The sequence below is a fragment of the Sinocyclocheilus rhinocerous genome, unplaced genomic scaffold (genome assembly GCF_001515625.1).
Source record: "Sinocyclocheilus rhinocerous isolate Xijiao unplaced genomic scaffold, SAMN03320098_v1.1 scaffold432, whole genome shotgun sequence".
In the NCBI taxonomy this organism is placed as follows: Eukaryota; Metazoa; Chordata; class Actinopteri; order Cypriniformes; family Cyprinidae; genus Sinocyclocheilus; species Sinocyclocheilus rhinocerous.
The window spans coordinates 282,690-302,672 of record NW_015627225.1 but is presented as its reverse complement, the minus strand read 5'-3'; the positions used below and the strand labels follow the sequence as shown (position 1 = coordinate 302,672).

Here is a 19,983-nt window from a genome sequence, read left to right as displayed (position 1 = left end):
TCGTACTTAATGTTGGTACTGTACATAAATATATATTACTTAAATGTCTTCTCGTGCATTCTAGTGCAAAGAAAATCTGCATGAAAGAATACTGTTGTAATAAATAAATAATAACAATAAATAAATACATACATACTTGAACCGTATTTTACCAAAATATGAGGGACTTTTTCTTTGAAAGTGAATTACTCAGCACATACGTTATTGGCTTCACACACTTCCACGTGTCCCTGAAACCAGGAAGAGAGAATGAATAAACCAAACAGACTCAGTGAACTGTTCGCCTGTCACTGAACTGACTGCTGTCACCCGCGGGTTCCCCAATAACCCTCATTGATCCCCATTCATCAGCACGGTGAGTGTGAATACATCTGAATGTGAGCTGTTGTTATGCTTATGTTGCATTGTTTGTTTTGTTCTGACAGCTAAGAGATCTTACTTTACTCCTCCAGTCAGGTGACTTTCAAAGTCTTACTGTGTTTTAAAATATCAGTGTAGTCCGTGAATACCAGTGTAGTCAGACTGAATTGAACTAAGCTCTTGAACGTTTGGGGATCTTGGTGACTTTTTAATGCTACGATGTGCTTCGCATTAATGAAAGAGCTCCATTCATATAAAGTGAAACAGGATGCTGCAGGTGAAGGTAAAGCCACGTAGTTCACGTACAGGTTGAGTAAGAATAGAACACACCCACATACCTGTTAACAATGAACCAGTAATTACAATAGCCTAATTCATGTGGCTATCTTTTAATCTGTGCTGAAGGCTCTCAACATGCGTCAGAAGATCTTGGTGACAGGAGGAGGTGGATACATTGGCAGCCACTGTGTTGTGGAGCTCATAGAGGCTGGTTATCACCCTGTGGTCATCGATAACTTCAGTAATGCTGTCAGAGGTAAACAGACTTCAATAAATTACACATAGTGAAGAAGGGCTTTGGTGGTATTCTGAACACACAGGGACCCTTTTCAGTAAATCTTGCTGCATTACAAAGAGCCTCAGAAATATCCAGCACACACAGTGAGCCCTTGTGGACTATATGTAGTATTTGCTGGGTGAAGCAATCCATAGTCTCAGTAACTAAACTTAATTTAAGGGGGTCTGAATACTTTCCGTACCCACTGTATGTAGTATTTGCTGGGTGAAGCAATCCATAGTCTCAGTAACTAAACTGTTTTTAAATATGAAATTAAATATTTTATAAATAATATGCATTCATTTTTATATTTAATTTTATTTATAAAAACAATGTTTTGCTTAATTTATTGTAATATTGTTAACTCTGCTTTTAAATTTAGGACAAAACCTTTATATATAAATTAATGTTTCCTGTTTTTTATGTCTGTCATTCTTTGTGGATGTGTGTTTTGTTGAGGAGAGGGTGATGTTCCAGAGAGCTTGCGGAGAATAGAGAAGTTTCTGAAAACTCAGATTGAGTTCCATGAGCTGGACCTTCTGGATAAACCTGGATTGGAGAAAATATTCAAAAAGGTAAAAATAAATATACACTCTTTTTTTTTTTCTTTTTTTTATATTACATTAAATCTTTTTCGTATCCATTACTGGCTTTGTATAATGAAATCTAATTACTGTTCTACATTAAGCCACAACATGTCTCCGGTTTTCTTCTAATTTTTTATACATTTATTTTATTATTATTTTTATTGTTACTTAGCCACAACATGTCTACGTTCTATTTTACAATCTTTATATTTTTATATATTTTATTTTGTATGTATTTTTTTTTTCACACGAAATGTATGCTTTTTTATTTTATTGCTTATAGTTTTATACTTTTTATTTGTTTTTTATTATTATTTATATTTGTATATATTTAATACATTTTGAAACAGGATGGATGGATGGATGGATGGAAGAAGAAAGAAAGAAAGAAAGAAAGAAAGAAAGAAAGAAAGAAAGAAAGAAAATAATAACAAACATGCTTTTTCTTGCCAAAACCTGACTGGAAACCTGCTTAGCCACAACATGTCTCCGGTTTTCTTCTAATTTTTTATACATTTATTTTATTATTATTTTTATTGTTACTTAACCACAACATGTCTACGTTCTATTTTACAATCTTTATATTTTTATATATTTTATTTTGTATGTATTTTTTTTTTCACACGAAATGTATGCTATATTTATTTTATTGCTTATAGTTTTATACTTTTTATTTGTTTTTTATTATTATTTATATTTGTATATATTTAATATATTTTGAAACAGGATGGATAGATAGATAGAAAGAAAGAAAGAAAGAAAATAATAACAAACATGCTTTTTCTTGCCAAAACCTGACTGGAAACCTGCTTTCAGAACTTGCCTGGTGAAATAATCTGTAACAGCGCCCCTTAGTGGCTAATGGAGTTAATTGTTTCCTCTCTGTGTCCCAGCACTCCTTCTATGCAGTGATGCACTTTGCAGGACTGAAAGCTGTGGGTGAATCAGTAGAACAGCCTTTACGATACTACAGAGTCAATCTCACTGGAACCATCAATCTGCTGGAGGTAAGAAATGTCTAAATTGTTGGTATGTATTTGCATGGATTGTCATTATGCATTATTTTTATGCATGGAGTGTCCATATGAATCTTTGAACTGATTGTTACAGATTCAGTACAGTTTGGAGTCTGTGTGTGCATGTTAGTGCTTAAGGCATGCCTTAATGTATGTGGCCCTGTGTGTCTGAATCAGGTGATGCAGTCTCATGGAGTGCGTAATCTGGTATTCAGCAGCTCCGCCACCGTCTATGGAGACCCCCAGAAACTCCCCATTGATGAGCAGCATCCAGTGGGTGGCTGCACAAACCCCTATGGCAAGACCAAGTACTTCATAGAGGAAATGATCAGGGACCAGTGCACAGCAGAGAAGGTAGCTGACCGCTCTCTCGTGACACTTTTGACTCTGTGGCAGGTTTGTGACTGATAAAATGTCTTGCAGGATTGGAATGCTGTGCTGCTCAGGTACTTCAATCCCATTGGTGCTCACATCTCGGGACAGATTGGTGAAGATCCACAGGGAATCCCAAACAACCTTCTGCCTTATGTTGCCCAGGTAACCCGTTTGACCACTTAAGGTCTAGAAGAGCCTTGTGTGTGTGTGCCTGTGTTTATTGTAACGGATGTTGTTCTTTCTCACTGTGTACTGCAGGTGGCTGTTGGCAGACGAAAACATCTGAATGTGTTTGGAAATGACTACAGCACACCTGATGGAACAGGTGATTAGAGATGGTTTTTAGCATGCTATTTCTGCCATAACTCTCTGATTTTCTCTGATTTACGTACTAGGTTTGGATTTGTAATTCGTTTTTTAATTGTTTTTAGGTTTTTAATTTTATTTTCTCAACCTGTTTTCATTTTTGTTAGTTTTCTTTATTGTTAGTTTAAGTCGTTACTGTTAACTAAAACTATTAAACACTGTTTTGGCTAAATGAAACAAAGCTGAAATAAAATAGAAATATTACATGAAAAACTGAAACGAAATTTTGGAATGTTGCCTTGGCCACTAATTTAAATAAAATAAGTTGAAGTACTAAAATTACTAAGACTAAAACTGAAATAAAAATAAATTAAAGCATTGGAATATTATTATTGAATAACTAACAAAATTAGATATAATTATATAGTTTTATATGCATAATACTAAAGTAACACTGGTTTTAGTTGGTGGTGGGTTTTTTTTTTTTTTTGGTCAGAGTTTTCTAGTTTCAGTTTATTCAGTTTTTATTTTAATAGTTTATGTGCTATCATTAAAACACTTATCATTTCAAATATTAATGCTGTTAAATTTCTAAGATATGTCTAATGTTTTTGCTATCCAGTGGCATTTTCATGATTAATGCCGGTGGGCTGTAAAGGTTTCAAGTTTTTAATATACTATGTCTCTAAAACTAAAATTTATTATTATTATTATTTTAGTTAGTTTTGGAGTATTAAAAATGTTTATTTTCAGTTTCTTCCTAGTTATGTTGGTTTTTATTTCAGTTAATAGGAATGTTTCCATTTTCTTTTCATTTTAGTTTTCAGTAATGACAATATCACTGATTCCTTTATTTCTGGGTAGGTGTGAGAGACTACATCCATGTTGTTGACTTGGCAAAGGGGCACATTGCTGCCGTCAGGAAACTGAAGGACAACTGTGGGTGTAAAGTATGACTTTTTTTCTTCCTCTTTAATGTACTCCATTTTCACATCCTTTTTTTTCTTCTCAGTTTTACATTTCTGTGTTGGTCTCTGTGTAGGTTTATAATCTGGGCACAGGTACAGGCTACTCAGTGCTGCAGATGGTGAATGCCATGGAAAAAGCTTCAGGTCGAAAGGTGAGGCGTAAATCTGCTGTGGTCCAAAGCACACACACATTTTGTTTAGCCTTAATGAAATCTCATTATGATGTTTATATTGCATCATTTTTTTGTTTTTAGATCTGACATTCTCTTTAATGCTATAGTATTTTTCTTCTGGTCCCAGATTGCCTATCAGATTGCACCTCGACGCAGCGGTGATGTGGCCTCCTGCTATGCAGATCCAACTCTGGCGGAGAAAGAGCTGGGCTGGAAGGCTGAATATGGCCTGGAGAGGATGTGTAAGTGTGAACTGAAATCATTTTAATTCTGCAACGTGCATAAGTAGATAAGAGTGTAATGAGGTGTGAAGTACCGACGGCTCATGATTAATCAGACTTTTTTTTTTCTAATCACACAGGTGAGGATCTGTGGCGCTGGCAATCCCAGAATCCCACAGGATTCAGTAATGGAACACAGTCTTAAAACTGGATGAATGCAGAATGTTTCTTACGGAAATAAGGGAATTGCACACATGGCAAAAAAACAAAACAAAGCCAAAGTGGGACCATGAAGTCTTTCATTTTGTAATAATTATATGTAAAATCATTATATTACAAGAAACTTGAAGCTAAACAAATGATTTTATCAAATTTAAAATCTGTCTCTTTTGTTTTCTAATGTCCTCCATTTTCGTGTAATCTCACTTTTATCAAAGTACACTGAATGGCTCATTTCTAATCTAGAATTATTTATACTTCCTTGTCAGTATGAAATAATAAAAAATTATTTCGCTTATTTAGAAATAACTTCTGTGTTCTCGTGTTATTGTATGTCCAACTGAATTTTTTTCAGCATTGTACTGATTGTTCATTTAACAATTCTGTATAAATCTTTATTTTATTTTTTTTTACATGTTTTTTGTCAACACTCGCTTCTTGTCAGACTCGACTGTACGTAACGAACATCGTGCCCTGTCAAATCAATTGCGCTGTTTCCTATTAGACGAAAGGGTCAACATAAGTGCTAAAAAAACATAAAATGAGACATTTTTTCATTTTCAAGGCCAGAAGCTGCTAATATAAATAAATCGGGTTTGCTGTACGGGGCGCGTGTGCTTTAAGCGGTTCTCCGGTCCCGGGCGCACCGGACACCCACGTCAGCAAAACGTTTTTCCAGCACAAACGGGTTTCGGTCTTTCGGGCAAAGCAGGAAGTGAAAGCCGTTCGCCCTGATAACAAAAGCTGGAGAAATACATCCAAAGTAGGCTAAGAAATGGAGATGGTTTGTGAAAGTGGGACATGTCGACCGTACCGGAGTGCGGGTGACGCGGGGCATCTGTGAGTATTATGTTTAAGAGACTGGGGAAACGGTGCCCGGGTAAAGAGGGTGGGCGACGGGGACCAGCGCGAGGCTCAGCGCCAACCCGCGGGTCGCCCGAGCTCAGGTGATACGAAATATGAAAAGGCGATGAAGGTGCTTGCAAAGCCGGGTGTTTTGCATTTTAAAATCTAGTCTGGAGCGTTTCCAGCTGAGGTCGGTTCGTGGGCGGCTCTCCGCGGACGACAGGGCTCCCGTCAGAAACCACCCCAACGCCTCTTTCCCCTTATCTGACAGGTTTTATTCGTAATGTAAGAAATTATATACCTGGTTAATGTTTAAATGTCCTTTTAGTGAATCACAGGCGTGTGTGCGCGTTATCTCAGGTAGGCTATTACTTTCTCCGGCGGGCGTTTTTTGCACATATAGGGCGCAGTGACTTTAATTTTATAACTGGCTTTTCTAGTATTTTCTCTATTTCTGTGTTATTTATGGCTTTATGTTAATTGGGTTGGTTATTTATTTATTTATATATGTCTGGCACTGTAACCCAGTTTTTGTATTTGTGTGCGCTTGCTGTAAGGGGAACGAATGATATGATATTTTAACTGCAACAGCGTCGCCTATTTTTCTTTATTCTAATATTTTTCATGTTTTAAACGTGCGTTTCTCTTCTTCCCTCCATCTTTCTGTATTTATTTCTCTTTTTCTCTCTCCCCGCTTCTCTCCCTCGTTACCCGATGCGCAAAGTCGGGTGTTGCCCCTTCCACAGCGAATGTACATGATTGACAGATGTGTCATCCAATCAGAGCACAGTGGGCGGAGTTAAGCTGCCTCTTCGTGAAATAAAATCGCTGCCATCACATCACACAAAGCACAACACTGCACATACAAGCTAGGAGTAATGTAAAACTGGATAATAAATAGAAGTTAATTACTAATTCTTTAATATATATTTTTTTTTTCAAGTTGTCCCACTTCTTTTTTCAGGCCTATTCACAAATGGACCAGTGCAGATATGTCAGCCATTCACCATAGCTGTTTGCTAAAGCAGCTGGACCAGCAACGACAGCAGGAATTGTTCTGTGACTGCAACGTGCTGGTGGAGGGTCAGATTTTCCATGCACACCGTAACGTCTTGTACGGCAGCAGTGGGTATTTCAGGATGTTGCTGTCTCAAGGATCTAAAGACACTCTAGAGTCTGTAAGTGCTTCTTTTGATGTCTTCAGCCCTGAGATCTTTGCCATCATCCTGGACTTCATTTACTCTGGTCAGCTGGAGCTCAACAGCTCTAATGTAATAGAAGTGATGTCAGCCGCCAGCTACCTGCAGATGAATGACGTCATTTCCTACTGCAAGGCCTTCATTAAATCTTTCCTTGAGATCAGCACAAAAGAGGACGATGAGAATCGGTATCTGTGTCTGTCGGACAGCAGTCCACTTCAGGACAGGCGTGAGAACGTCATCGAGCCATCCAACATGTGTGACGTAAGCATGAGCTCTCAGACCAGACTCTGGGATCAACCAGAGGAGGATCAGACGCAGGAGGACTTCAGAGGAACAAGCCCACAGCCGTCAGGGCTTCAGCAGAACTCTCCTCCACAGTCCAGTCTGGAGGCACAAATGGAGGAGGAGCAGTTCAGCTCTGTGCTCCCTGAACGCAGAAGAAGAGGAAGCAGGAAAAGAACTGCCACCAGTCGCTTGGTAACAGAAGACACTTCTCTCATTGACCTGCAGGGGGTGGTATCACACTGCTCTCAGAAAGCAGACGAACTGTACACCAACCTTCCGTCTATTCCGTCTATTGTTGGGGTAGTTGGGGTGTTTAATAAAGGTGAGCACAAAACTGCAGATATTGTACATATATAGTTTGGGGTCAGTAAATTTTTTTTTTTTTAATGAATACTTCTATTTAGCAAGGATGCATTAAAATGATCAATAGTGACAGTAAAAACCTTTTAATTGTTACAAAAAATCAACTTCAAATAAATGCTGCTTTTAAACTTTACATTCATTAATACATCATGAAAAAAGGTATCAAAGTTTCCACAAAAATGTTAAGCAGCACAAATCTTTTCAGATTTCCAGACCTAATCAGCATTAGAATTATTTATGAAGAATTTTGTGACACTGGAGTAATGATGTTGAAAATGTCACTTTTACAGCGTTGCAATCACAGGAATAAATTATTTTTTTCTTACTATAATAATATTGTACAGTAATACTGTTTCCTTGCATTTTTGATCAAATAAATTCAGCCTTCACATACATATATATATATATATATAATCATATAAAATCTATTCATACATTTGTGCATGAGGATGGAGAAAAACATTTATACAAATTTTTATTTTGTCCTCCAGCAAGAATTTCTCTGCCTCCACAATAAAACATTTTCTATGTTCATATTGCACAAATCCAAATGCCATTTTGCAATTAAGAGCCGTTCAAGGTCTTAAACAACAGTCAAAACTTGGACAGAAGTTAATAATGTGAAACATTTCTCCTTTAGGCCTTTTTCTTCCAAAACAAGAGATGTTTTGATTTTAAATAGGCTTTCAAATAGTCATTTGATGTGGTGATGCATGAAAGGGATCTAACAGTCAATGTCTGCCTCTCTCTGTCTCAGATTCCACTCCCTCTATGCGTTACAAATGTCCATTCTGCACGCACACAGTAAAGAGAAAGGCCGATTTGAAGCGTCATCTCCGCTGTCACACAGGTGAGCGTCCTTATCCCTGTCAGGCCTGCAGCAAACGTTTCACTCGCCTGGAACACCTGCGCAGCCATTTTGAGACGGTGAGAAACACACTCAGCTTCACACATGTCTGGTCCATTAACACCTCCACAGGCTGTACATCCACATGCTACTGTTGGTCATTAATTCATATCTTGTACTGTGTGTGATGATCACATTAAGTCATGGCTGAATTAAGTCAAGTGTAAATTTTCTATGTTCATATTGCACAAATCCAAATGCCGTTTTGCAATTAAGAGCCGTTCAAGGTCTTCAACAACAGTCAAAACTTGGACAGAAGTTAATAATGTGAAACATTTCTCCTTTAGGCCTTTTTCTTCCAAAACAAGAGATGTTTTGATTTTAAATAGGCTTTCAAATAGTCATTTGATGTGGTGATGCATGAAAGGGATCTAACAGTCAATGTCTGCCTCTCTCTGTCTCAGATTCCACTCCCTCTATGCGTTACAAATGTCCATTCTGCACGCACACAGTAAAGAGAAAGGCCGACTTGAAGCGTCACCTCCGCTGTCACACAGGTGAGCGTCCTTATCCCTGTCAGGCCTGCAGCAAACGTTTCACTCGCCTGGAACACCTGCGCAGCCATTTTGAGACGGTGAGAAACATACTCAGCTTCACACATGTCTGGTCCATTAACACCTCCACAGGCTGTACATCCACATGCTACTGTTGGTCATTAATTCATATCTTGTACTGTGTGTGATGATCACATTAAGTCATGGCTGAATTAAGTCAAGTGTAATGGATGTAATTTAACATAATTACCTATTTTTTCAGGCTGTCAAAAAAAATCATTAATGTGGTATCTTAAACATCCCCTGTGTTATCACTTGTGTTCCACAGATCCATCAGGCCCGTAAGCTGGTGTGCAGGAAGTGCAAACGGCATGTAACTGAAGTCACTGGGCGAGTGGTAAGCGAGGGAACCCGAAAATACAGGCTGTGTGATGTTTGCATTCAAGAGAGCGGCTACAGTGAGTTGATCACTGATGGGACTGATGGAAATGAGGACAAGGAAGGCCTGTTGTTGGGTGTGGAAGAGGACATGAGTGAGAACAGGCAAATCACATGGGTCATGGATGATGATGACCTCGCAGAAGATTCCGGAGCAGATCTCATAATCCAGGAAGTGGAGGACAGCGACGAGGAAGCCAGTGGAAAGTGATGATACGCTTGTGGTTGTGTATGAAAGGGGGAATGGGCTAGAGCTGTCTTCCTGGCAGTTTATGGTCTGTTAAGGGAAATGATTGTGCGTTTTTGTACAAATAAAAACACTTTCTCATTGAAAATCTAAAGTATTAAAATATAACTGCTTTTATAAAAGTACAAGTATATTTCTGTAATTTAAAGTATATTTAGTTTAATTCAAAAAGGCATTTATTGGCAGAATGACAATGCGGAAATTTAATTTAGATAGGCTACAGGGCTGATACAAAAAATCTGCAATATCCTAGTGTTGACTTTCATTTTTCACAGCAGTTTTATGTTTTTACATTTACTATATTAACTATATACATTTACTACAACTTTAGTTAATGCCAAGGTTTACATATGTTATTTAATAAACTATGCTGCATGGAGTCCACGTGACCTACTTTGTGTGATGTGTAACAGACTCATTTATTTATTTAAAACAAAACGAGTTATATTTGTTACCAGTCACAGGCTCAACATAAACATTGTCTAAATAAAATATTGTATGTATGAATATATGTGTTTCTGTTTCACTCTCGATATATCATCTTTGCCATTTGTCTTATTTTGATAGAACATTATTTGTGTTTTGATTATTTTGTCTAAAGGAAATATATTTTATACACATACAGTTTATATCATTGGCATTTAACCAGAATTTTGAAAAGGGTAATACATGACCTTATTCTACCTTTATACCGACATTTAACAACCTCTTGGATTTTTTTCACTTTTTGGACAAACAAGAAAAACATTCAGCTCTTAGAGCCACGATGACAGATTGGTGCCGAGCCTCTAGAAATCTGATCCCGTGTTATCGCGAGATCTAAATCCATATATGAGCTAATGACGTCAGGGCGAATGGGGGCGTGTGAAGATGGCGGCGCTCATGATGAGAGTTGGTTCAGGTTCTTTCGGTTCTGCTCGGGTTCACAGACCTGCTCTGTTCTCCGCTGCTGCCGCAATACTGAGATCCGTAAGTTCACGCGCGTGCTTTTCTGAATGTGACGATGTTACGTGGTTTGTGTTTACCTAAATTAATTAAATTACGAATGACATAGCCTTCATGTTTATACTATTTTGCGTGCATGTGTATATTTGTCTAACGTTACTCCTGTCTCTCTCTCTCTCTCTGTGTGTGTGTGTGATCTGACAGGTCAATGTGTCTGCCACACAGTCAATCTCATTACCAGAGATGGTTAAGATTGTAGAGGTTGGACCCCGAGATGGACTTCAGAATGAGAAGGTCAAGCGTTTTCTGTGATTCTGAATTAACCTGCATCAACACCCAGCATGACAGCTCTGTGCTGTGTGATTAAACACTTCTGTTTTATGTTTGCCAACTGTCAAACCCTGTTGACACATAGTGAATAGTTATTTCAGAAGGTTTGTCCTGGAAGTATCATGGAATTTCAAAGGTGTGATTTCCAGGTCTGGATAATGGAAATGAGTAAAATAGTAAAAGTCATTGAAATGTGTCACATATGATGATGGAAAAGTTCTGGAAACTATGTAAAGTGAAATACAAGAGCTGTATCATTTCTGTTAATCAAACTCTGCATCCATCAGACTGTCGTTCCAACAGAGGTGAAGATCTGTCTGATTGATATGCTCTCAGAGGCAGGACTTCCTGTCATTGAGGCCACAAGTTTTGTTTCACCTAAATGGGTCCCTCAGGTGAGATGCAGCATACGCCATCAAAGCCTGCAAACATTTAATAAACAAACTCTCACAACATGAAATAAAACACTATAAAGAGAGAGAATGATGAGAGATTGGCTGCATTTGATTGGCAGATGGCCGATCAAGAGGAAGTGATGCGTGGCCTCCACAAGAAACCTGGCGTGAACTACCCTGTTCTGACCCCTAATCTGAAGGGATTCCAGGCTGCTGTGAGTGAAGTACAGCACAGACTGTTATGTGCTAGTGCTATATTAAATGTTTATTTATATACTACCATTCAAAAGTTTGGAGTTAGTAAGAAATATATTTATAATCTCAGATGAAGGCTGGTGCAAAAGAGGTGGCAATATTTGGTGCTGCATCAGAGCTCTTCAGTAAGAAGAACATAAACTGTTCAGTGGATGAGAGTCTTGTGCGCTTTGAGGAGGTGATGAGAGCAGCCAATCAAGAGGGGGTTCCTGTGAGAGGGTAAGACACCTGCCGATTGCACATTTCAGTGTCTCAGTAATTTTTCCATAATCCAGTGCTCTTATTTCAGAAAAATTTCTCTTTCTCTGTTATTCCCAGCTATGTGTCATGTGTGCTGGGTTGTCCATATGAAGGGAAGGTATCGCCGAACAAAGTGGCAGAGGTGGCTAAGCGACTGTATTCCATGGGCTGCTATGAGATTTCACTTGGCGATACTATCGGAGTGGGCACTCCGGGTGGCATGACGGAGATGTTGAATGCCGTGAAGAAAGAGGTTCCTGTGGAGGCTTTAGCAGTTCACTGTCATGACACTTATGGACAAGCACTCGCTAACATACTTGTAGCATTACAGGTATGGAAGTGTGTGGAATACTCTGCCTGCCTGTCTTGATTTATATTTTTACCATATTCATAGTGGTTTACTGTCTTTCAAGGCCCGCTCTTATACTGAATCTTTAGTGACACAAATGCCTTGCGTGCATACTATCCGTTCTCACCTTTTCATTTTTCACATTCTTAAAATGAGCAACTCTTTTTAAATACAACACACCTTTGTAGGGCTGTGCAATTAATCGCATGCGATTGTCATGCGCATCTCGTCAGTAAAGCCGGTTCCGTGATTGGTAGTAAATCGCCATCACCTGCTTTCAGATGGAGCGGCATTTAATACACAGAGCCGTAGTTCACTGAAGAGTTAGGCAATATCGTGTTCATAATCGAATGCGATTCATCTGCGATTATGAACGTGATATTGCCTAATTGTCAGTGAACTACGGCTCTGTGTATTAAATGCCGCTCCATCTGAAAGCAGGTGATGGCGATTTACTACCAATCATGGAACCGGCTTTACTGACGAGATGCGCTTGACAATCGCATGCGATTAATTGCACAGCCCTACACCTTTGTTTCATGTGTTCTTTTCTAGAATGGGGTAAGTGTCGTGGATTCATCCGTTGCAGGGCTGGGCGGCTGCCCTTATGCCCAAGGGGCTTCTGGGAATGTTGCAACTGAAGATGTGGTCTATATGCTGCACGGACTGGGAATCCATACTGTAAGTACAGGAATGTGTCTGTGTCACATCTAAATCTTAATCTCACAGTCAAATCTATCAGCAGTCTGGATTCTTTAAGAAAATCTGTAAATGCCCGACCTAAAACAACTTCCTTTAATAGGGAACGTCACACATAAATCATGACTGATTTTGCTGGATTATGGTTTAACTTCTCATAAATTCACAGGCTTTCTATAAAGTATGCTACTATTCAAATTTTGGGATTGGTAAGAGTTAAAAAAAAAAAATAATGTTTTTAAAAGAAGTCTCTCTTGCTCACTAAGGCTGCATTAATCTGAATAACAATTCTGCTCCACTAAGCAAGACACTTAATCCCTGCTGTTTTCAAGGCAGAAGTTTCTGAATCTACCCAAGACTGGTAGTAATATTATGTAGTAATAGTAATATTATGAAATATTACAATATAAAATAACTGTTTTCTATTTTAATAAATTAGAAAATGTAATTTCTGTGATGCCAAAGCTGAATTTTCAGCAGCCATTACTCCAGTCTTCAGTGTCACAAGAAACATGTGGGGTCAGAGAATGAATGGAAAGTGGTCATAAAATAATAATTACATTATACTTTAAGAAAATAAAAATGTCACAAATACTACTGGGCCTCTGGGTATAAAACTAAATAATGTAAAAAAAAAAAAATAAATAATAATAATAAAATAAAAAAACAGTTATACCACACATTTAAGCTGTAGTTTCTTTGTTTCAGGGAGTGGACCTGCCCAAACTGTTGGACGCTGGCTCATACATCTGTCATTCACTCAACAGAAGGACAAATTCAAAAGTAGCTCAGGCCTCCTGCAAGCTCTGAAGTCCTCTTTCTCTTTATGGAGATTATAGTCTCTGGTATGATGACATTACTCTTTTGGAGCTCACACTACATTACCCCTTAGTACGCAGTGAAATCTCTTCATTTATAAAATTTTTCAAATAAGTATTTCTAAGCACAGTGGAGCTGGACATTGGGGATCAGCGCATCCATTCTCTACTGTGAATGTCTAGTGGTGAAAAGGGTGCTTGTGAGCTCATATCAACCAATATTCACAACCACAGACCCAAACTGTTCTCTTGTGCCTTGATTTCTGATGAAAGGCAATCTTTGTATATGTATATTTCTAATAAATTAATTAAATATTTTACATAGTGCTGAAGCAAGATCGTTTGATGCCTAAAGGCAATAAATGCCAGAAGGGGACGTTATTTGACTTTGCAGAATATTATGAATCTAGATGAAGATGTTTTGCTGGTTAGACTGCATCACATTACTAATCTTGATTAGCATTGTTATCATTGTCTCAGAATGAGATGTCACAAATGGTTTTAAATATGACATCCTCATACTTGTGTCCGTGTATGTTTTTTGACTCATTTTGAAGACGGAAATATCTGTCATTACCAGACAAAAGCATTATTATGCTGGTAATCATAACAAACCCATTATAATGAAAAGACTCACGGAACTTCAGATACATCAGATAATAATGCACCATTATGATTACTGATTAATTTTGTTACTCTCCAGGAAAAAACATGAATAATTTATGCTTTTTCCATGCTAAGGAAAATCCCTTTACTCTGCAGGTTTGTTGATGCCTGTGAATTTCCTTTAATGTATTGTAGAGACATGTCTTGTGTGTGCAACAACTTATCGTTTCTATTTGTATTGTTAACTGACATTATTGTATGATTTTTTTTTTTGCTTCACACTTTATCTTTAGTGTGTATGATGTTTAATAGAGGATTATTAATTTTAATGATTAAAGACAAGATAAGGAGAAATGTGAATTTATGCATCCTTATGCAATGTGCCAAACTTCTCTTTCAGATATACTTTTACAGATTAGCCTGACAACTGAATTTTTCATAATAGTAACAAACATAAAACTGTATCCTTCTTGCCAAAAGGAAAGAAACCATTTTAGTTGCATAAAGTACTTCTGTTATCGGTTGAAGGCTGATTAACTGGATCAACGAGTCTGCACATTTACGCATTTTGTTTGACATCATACAACCACCCTCAAAAACATATTTTACAAATTTATGCATGACTAAGACAAAAAAAAGAGTTATTCAGAAGTGAGTAATAATTTTTGTACATTGATCAGGAAGTGACGTCCTGTTAATGCAAGGCTGTGCATGTATATATTTGATTACTTAGAAAAAAAGTAGTATTTAGTAGTATTTTATAAAAAAGTAGTTCTCAATATATTAATAACTTTTTATGAATAAAAAAAATAAAGTTTATATGTCCAAACTTTTATGTAGCTGTACTGAGTAGGCATTGTGATACATTCCAGAGATTTTGATCCATTCAGATGCTAACTGTAATAGCAGGTAAACTGTTTTAAATCAGTCAAAGCATGGACAAAGAATCCCACTGTCATTCAAAAGTTTGGGGTAAGTAAGATTGTTTTATGTTTGTGAAAGACATCTCTTATGCTCACCAAGGCCATCAGTCACATGATCCTTCCGAAATCATTCTGATATGCTGATTTGGTGCTCAATAAACATTTCTTGTCACAGTTGACAATGATTCAACAGTTCAGTGTTGTTGCAAACCATGTTACATTTTTCTCACAGTGTTTTGATAAATAGAAAGCTCAAAAAGCATCTATTTGAAATATATTTGTATCAATATAAAAGTATTTACTGTCACTTTTGATCAATTTAATGCATCCTTGTTGAATAAAAGTATTAAGAATCTCAGTGGGCCCAAACATTTGAATGGTTTTGCAAAGATTTTAAATAGATCAGTGTAAATTAATCAGTATTACATAAGTTCTGACAAAGGATAGTGAATAATGATTTTCATGTTCCATGTTCTCAAAGTTAATTGAAGTTGTTTATCCACTTCCTTAAATCTGTTTCCTCTTTGATTTAAATCTGTTCATGATTTAAGCTATTGCTTTTTCACATCAAAATAATCTTTAAAATGTGACAAAATGGCTAATTTTGTACTTTATTTATACAGTATCAAAATGAATAAACTTTAAAAGCTTTCTCATTTACAATATCGTCAAATAGTATATGTCATACAAAAGAAGAACTCCATTTTGGCAATTTTACAAAAAACATGAAAGAAATTCATAAGGTAATTTGTCAGTGCGTTGATTCATTTTTGATACAAAGGCAGGGTGTGCAGCATAATGAAAAATCTCAGTTAAATATGTAACACAATCTTAACAGCAAGTCTGAGCAAAGTCAAACTCTTGCAAATGCTTGCCAAGTGTAGATCAGATGAGGTTAGTCCACAGTCTACAGTAAAGTTACAACAAATAATGGAAGAAAAACTTTCCCTGATTTCCCATCCTGTGGACACCGTTATATTTTATATACCTCTCATTTTTCCAGCATAAGAATTTAAGTTCAGATAGAGTTCAGGTGTGTTTGCATATAGACATCCACTATGATCTCTATGAAACTCAAAGTTGGAACAGCTTCAACTTTTAAACTTTGTTCTGATCTTTGTAACAAATACCAGGACATTGAGAAATGAGACAACGTAAACAATGACACCCATGAGGCATTTTCATTACGTCTTCTAACATACAATGAACTCCACTCTTCCTCCTATCTTTTAGTGTGTGTGTGAAGGTGGAAGTGGGTTTTGTATGCAAGGTGTGTTCTCCATGAATGCCTTCCTGGTTACTTGATAACTCTTGAGCTTTTTCATGGGTTTTCACCTTTGCTCTTTTTAAGAAATGAATGAGAGGAATGAATCAGAGAGCAATGCATTCATTAATTCTTAGGATCATAGCAGTTATGCAGTACTTTGAGCTGAAGTTGAAGCCTGAAGGAACTAGGCTCTTAATCAAACGACTCCAGGTCTGAACCCAGGTACCAGTGTTATCACAATCCTGGTTGATCTCCACTGCTCCACTAAGCAAGACACTTAATCCCTGCTGTTTCCAAGGCAAAAGTTTCTGAAATCTGGCATATAGAATTTCACGAACCATCTGCCAAATAACAAACACCCAAGAAGACTGGCAGTTTTATAGGTCTTGATGGACGATGAAAGATTTTGAGACTGTCCAGATATTCAAAGCTTGTTTTATGCCCCCAGATCACTCTGTGAATACTTGATGGAGAAGGAAACATGGAAACATTCTTCAGAGTATATCAGACTGTATCTTGTACATGGGTACTGAGAGGTTTGGAGCAGAAGCTCTCATGTCTACACTCGATCTGTAGGCTGGCTTAAATGTTGGCTTGATTTCAGATTTAAACTGTGGTTTAGACCCAGGTTTATACTCAGGCTTAAAGTCTGGTTTAGACTCCGATTTAAACTCGGGTTTGCTGTCCAATTCATGCATAGGAATGGTGCAGTTGCTGTCCTCGTCTCGGTATCGTCCATTAAGCGGTGTGCTGCTTCTTTGGTGCCTCTTACACTTGTTGGCACATCGAATGACGCGTTTGGAGATCAGGTAGATGATCTCACAGACACTGAGCACTATGCAAAGAGCTGAAGCGCCAACCATGAAGTAGGTGAAGACTCTTTTCTCTGTGGGTCGTCCAATGTAACAGTCCACAACGTTGGGACATGGCTGGACCTCACACTTCACCAGCCGTGGCAGGTAGAAACTGTCATAAATGTGATGGAGGATGTACAGGAAGGTGATCTCGATGCCAGTCTTGACAAAAAGGCTGATCAGGTACGTCCACCACAGTCCACCGTGTTTCTTCCCCGTGTTGTCGTAGAGCTTTTTTTTTTCACCGTGCTTCTCATGGTACTTGCGTTCGCGCTCGTCACGGTACTTCACGTGCATTACCACCATCAGCGATGGACAGGTGACGAAGATGAGCTGCAGGGCCCACAGTCGGATGTGGGAAATGGGGAAGAAGTGGTCATAGCAGACGTTTGCGCAGCCCGGCTGCTTGGTGTTGCAGTCAAAGTCTTTCTGCTCATCGCCCCAAACTCTCTCAGCCGCTACAACGTAAACCATCACCCTGAACACAAAAACCACTGAGAGCCAGATCCGGCCAAATGCAGTGGAGTATTTATTCACCCCACTGAGCAGGGCTTGAAAAGTCTTCCAGTCCATGGCTCAGAGCAATGCCAAGTCACACTTGGTGTCCTCTGATCCTCTTTAACACTGAATATCTCTGATGAAGAATACAGCAACCTGAAAATGAAAAAAACTAAAGAAGAAAAAAAATGAGTGAACTCATTCAAAACAACTTCTTGTATTTAAAAGCAACATGGTGGGATAGGTTTCTCACCCTTATGTTATTCCAATATACTGAAAAGGTGATTTTTTAAAAAGGCCACTCTCATCCATAGGAATGGATTATGATGATTTTGGGAATTGGGGGATTTTAGGCCCTGAATGATTTTTTCATTAATTGAACTGATTTGATTCTTCCTGAATCTGACTCAGTGATCTGATCACAGCAATTAGTAGATCACTTGAGGTGAGGATTAAAGCAAATAATTACTTAATTTTCAGTCTGTTAGTCACAGAATGCTATTGTATGACTTCAGAAGACTTGAAATATCTAGTGCACAAGTCGTATGGATCACTTTTATGATACATTCATGGTTTCTTTTATTCTATTTTGGAGCTTGATACACATAACAAATCAAACAGGTTTAAATGGACATGAAGGTGTGTAAATGATGACAATTTTATTTAGTTAGTTGTGTGTGAACTATCCCTTTAAATGCTTTAGAATGGTGTATGCTCAAATCATAAAATGCTTCTTGCAAGATAGGCCATCACGCCATTCATCATCTTCATCATCATCATCATCATCAGAAAAGGCAAACAAAATCATTGCTCTATATTTTTTATATCAGTTTTAGTGCTTTGCCTTTAATACACATCCTCCATATAATGTTTTACTCAAACGAATGGATGTGCCATCAGTTCTAACATTTGATGATATTTTAAGTATGTGTTGAATCTACGGCTGAGTCCTGCTGTTTTATGTCAACTGTAATCAAAAAAGTCAAACCAGTGCCGATCTCTTTCTCGCTACTTTGTGTCTTCAATTTCTTTGTATATCAGCGGTTGTCGTTTTTAATTGTCAATGGCAGTTAAGTTGTTCTCCAGCACTGTAATGATCAAATATTTCAATGCTTTTCTTCTTTTGTAAACGCAGGCATATTTGTAATAATGTACCATATTAAACAGCGCATAAAATCGCCACTAAATATAGATTTCACATTAAAAAAAAAAAAAAGATCAACCGACAACAATCTTACACGCAAGTTTAATTGCTACCTTAGGCTATACTTTTAAACCAAGTAAACCAGAAGTGGAGTTTTCCACAGGAAAAGTCTCTGTGGTTCTTTTTCATCAAAGCTTGAGAAATTCTTGTCGGTCACACATGTGAAGCCCTCTGACTCACTGCTAAAACCTCTGCAGGATGATGATTCATTCTCTGAATCAGGTATTAAAAGAGCTGTAGTTTTATAATTTGCTCTATAATTTTGTCATGAGGATCGCCAGTCTTACCCTCAGTGTTTTTAAAGTCTTACAGGAACTCATGCCTGCTTTGAGTTATTCAGGCCATGTGTTCTGTCTGAACTTGTTTGTTCAGCAAGAGGAAACATTATGAAACGTATGAGAAACTCTGAACCAGATCGGGCAGGTCTGTTGTAAAGTTTTTTTTAACTGGTTTACACTGGTTTATGTGGGGGAATGGTTAACTTCAATTGGATTTGCATACTGAATTTTAACTTTTGTGATAGATTTCTAACAACAAAAAATTAGTTAAACATGCACCAGGTTTGCTAAGTGCATATACAGTACATGTGGTTAGCAATTGTAGATGTTGATATTTATGGATTAAATTGACGTTAACGATGATGAAAAGAGACAGAGAGGAAGCACAAGCACAATGAACAGGGAGTGGAATGTTGGTTGCGTTAAAAATGGAAAAGGACTCGTCGGATCGGTTTCCACGCCTTAAGAATGTAGATGTGACTCACAAAACCTGCTTCAACACGAATTAACTACATCTACCCTGCCTTTCACTGCACAGAGGTTATGGCGATATCAAGAAACAGAGAGAGACAGGCCAAACCATTTGTTACGAAACAGGGAGGGACGCTTTTGTTGTCTTGGGGCACTTTTGTGTACTGAAAAGAGTGAAGACCTGAATGGTGTAACAGGAATACACCTGAAATACAATCCAGTTGCAAAACAGCCCGAGGATTAATTTAAGAAAAGTGGTTTGTTATTCCACAGTGCAACAGGAATCTT

The 19,983-nt window shown here is 37.8% G+C and overlaps 4 protein-coding genes across 6 annotated transcripts in view; 3 read left to right on the top strand and 1 right to left on the bottom strand.

Moving 5' to 3' along the window:
* The first annotated feature begins 226 nt into the window (after window positions 1-226).
* On the top strand, window positions 227-5,043 carry LOC107721820 (UDP-glucose 4-epimerase-like). Of its 2 annotated transcripts, none has more exons than XM_016529990.1 (11): window positions 227-355; window positions 766-895; window positions 1,376-1,491; window positions 2,397-2,510; window positions 2,697-2,873; window positions 2,943-3,056; window positions 3,153-3,219; window positions 4,065-4,150; window positions 4,243-4,320; window positions 4,469-4,583; window positions 4,703-5,043. In XM_016529990.1, exons 2-11 carry the CDS (start codon window positions 775-777, stop codon window positions 4,765-4,767), a joined length of 1,053 nt encoding a protein of 350 aa, XP_016385476.1. In that variant the 5' UTR covers window positions 227-355; window positions 766-774; the 3' UTR covers window positions 4,768-5,043. The 2 variants fall into 2 exon arrangements, with proteins under 2 accessions (XP_016385476.1, XP_016385482.1); XM_016529996.1 differs by having other exon boundaries at window positions 1,379-1,491; window positions 4,703-5,042.
* Window positions 5,044-5,276: 233 nt separating this feature from the next.
* LOC107721810 (zinc finger and BTB domain-containing protein 8A-like) lies at window positions 5,277-9,941 on the top strand. Its single transcript, XM_016529981.1, has 4 exons — window positions 5,277-5,621; window positions 6,592-7,436; window positions 8,235-8,404; window positions 9,207-9,941. The coding sequence occupies exons 1-4, from the start codon at window positions 5,557-5,559 to the stop codon at window positions 9,525-9,527; spliced, it is 1,401 nt and encodes a 466-aa protein (XP_016385467.1). The 5' UTR covers window positions 5,277-5,556; the 3' UTR covers window positions 9,528-9,941.
* A 472-nt stretch (window positions 9,942-10,413) lies between these two features.
* Window positions 10,414-14,786, top strand: LOC107721118 (hydroxymethylglutaryl-CoA lyase, mitochondrial-like). The gene is made up of 8 exons (XM_016528988.1): window positions 10,414-10,532; window positions 10,713-10,802; window positions 11,126-11,233; window positions 11,353-11,448; window positions 11,559-11,707; window positions 11,807-12,059; window positions 12,633-12,758; window positions 13,485-14,786. Exons 1-8 carry the CDS (start codon window positions 10,434-10,436, stop codon window positions 13,584-13,586), a joined length of 1,023 nt encoding a protein of 340 aa, XP_016384474.1. The 5' UTR covers window positions 10,414-10,433; the 3' UTR covers window positions 13,587-14,786.
* A 1,114-nt stretch (window positions 14,787-15,900) lies between these two features.
* The window catches only part of LOC107721102 (gap junction beta-3 protein-like), a 6,965-nt gene continuing 2,882 nt past the window's right edge, over window positions 15,901-19,983 (bottom strand). Inside the window, exon 2 of one of the 2 annotated variants that reach the window (XM_016528976.1) lies at window positions 15,901-17,914. In XM_016528976.1, coding sequence (XP_016384462.1) covers window positions 16,885-17,817 — 933 coding nt within the window. In that variant the 5' untranslated portion in view covers window positions 17,818-17,914 and the 3' untranslated portion in view covers window positions 15,901-16,884. The remainder of the gene's footprint in view (window positions 17,915-19,983) is intronic. The other variant, XM_016528968.1, reaches the window with a different exon arrangement.

Excerpts from the sequence above, each read along its gene's own strand:
- LOC107721820 (XM_016529990.1), top strand. The coding sequence starts at position 775 with ATGCGTCAGAAGATCTTGGTGACAGGAGGAGGTGGATACATTGGCAGC. Across the intron at positions 2,511-2,696 it reads GAACCATCAATCTGCTGGAG|GTGATGCAGTCTCATGGAGT; the intron begins GTAAGAAATGTC and ends TGTCTGAATCAG. Across the intron at positions 4,584-4,702 it reads ATATGGCCTGGAGAGGATGT|GTGAGGATCTGTGGCGCTGG; the intron begins GTAAGTGTGAAC and ends CTAATCACACAG.
- LOC107721810 (XM_016529981.1), top strand. The coding sequence starts at position 5,557 with ATGGAGATGGTTTGTGAAAGTGGGACATGTCGACCGTACCGGAGTGCG. Across the intron at positions 7,437-8,234 it reads AGTTGGGGTGTTTAATAAAG|ATTCCACTCCCTCTATGCGT; the intron begins GTGAGCACAAAA and ends TCTCTGTCTCAG. Across the intron at positions 8,405-9,206 it reads TGCGCAGCCATTTTGAGACG|ATCCATCAGGCCCGTAAGCT; the intron begins GTGAGAAACACA and ends TGTGTTCCACAG.
- LOC107721118 (XM_016528988.1), top strand. The coding sequence starts at position 10,434 with ATGGCGGCGCTCATGATGAGAGTTGGTTCAGGTTCTTTCGGTTCTGCT. Across the intron at positions 11,449-11,558 it reads TGAAGGGATTCCAGGCTGCT|ATGAAGGCTGGTGCAAAAGA; the intron begins GTGAGTGAAGTA and ends TTATAATCTCAG. Across the intron at positions 12,759-13,484 it reads ACGGACTGGGAATCCATACT|GGAGTGGACCTGCCCAAACT; the intron begins GTAAGTACAGGA and ends TCTTTGTTTCAG.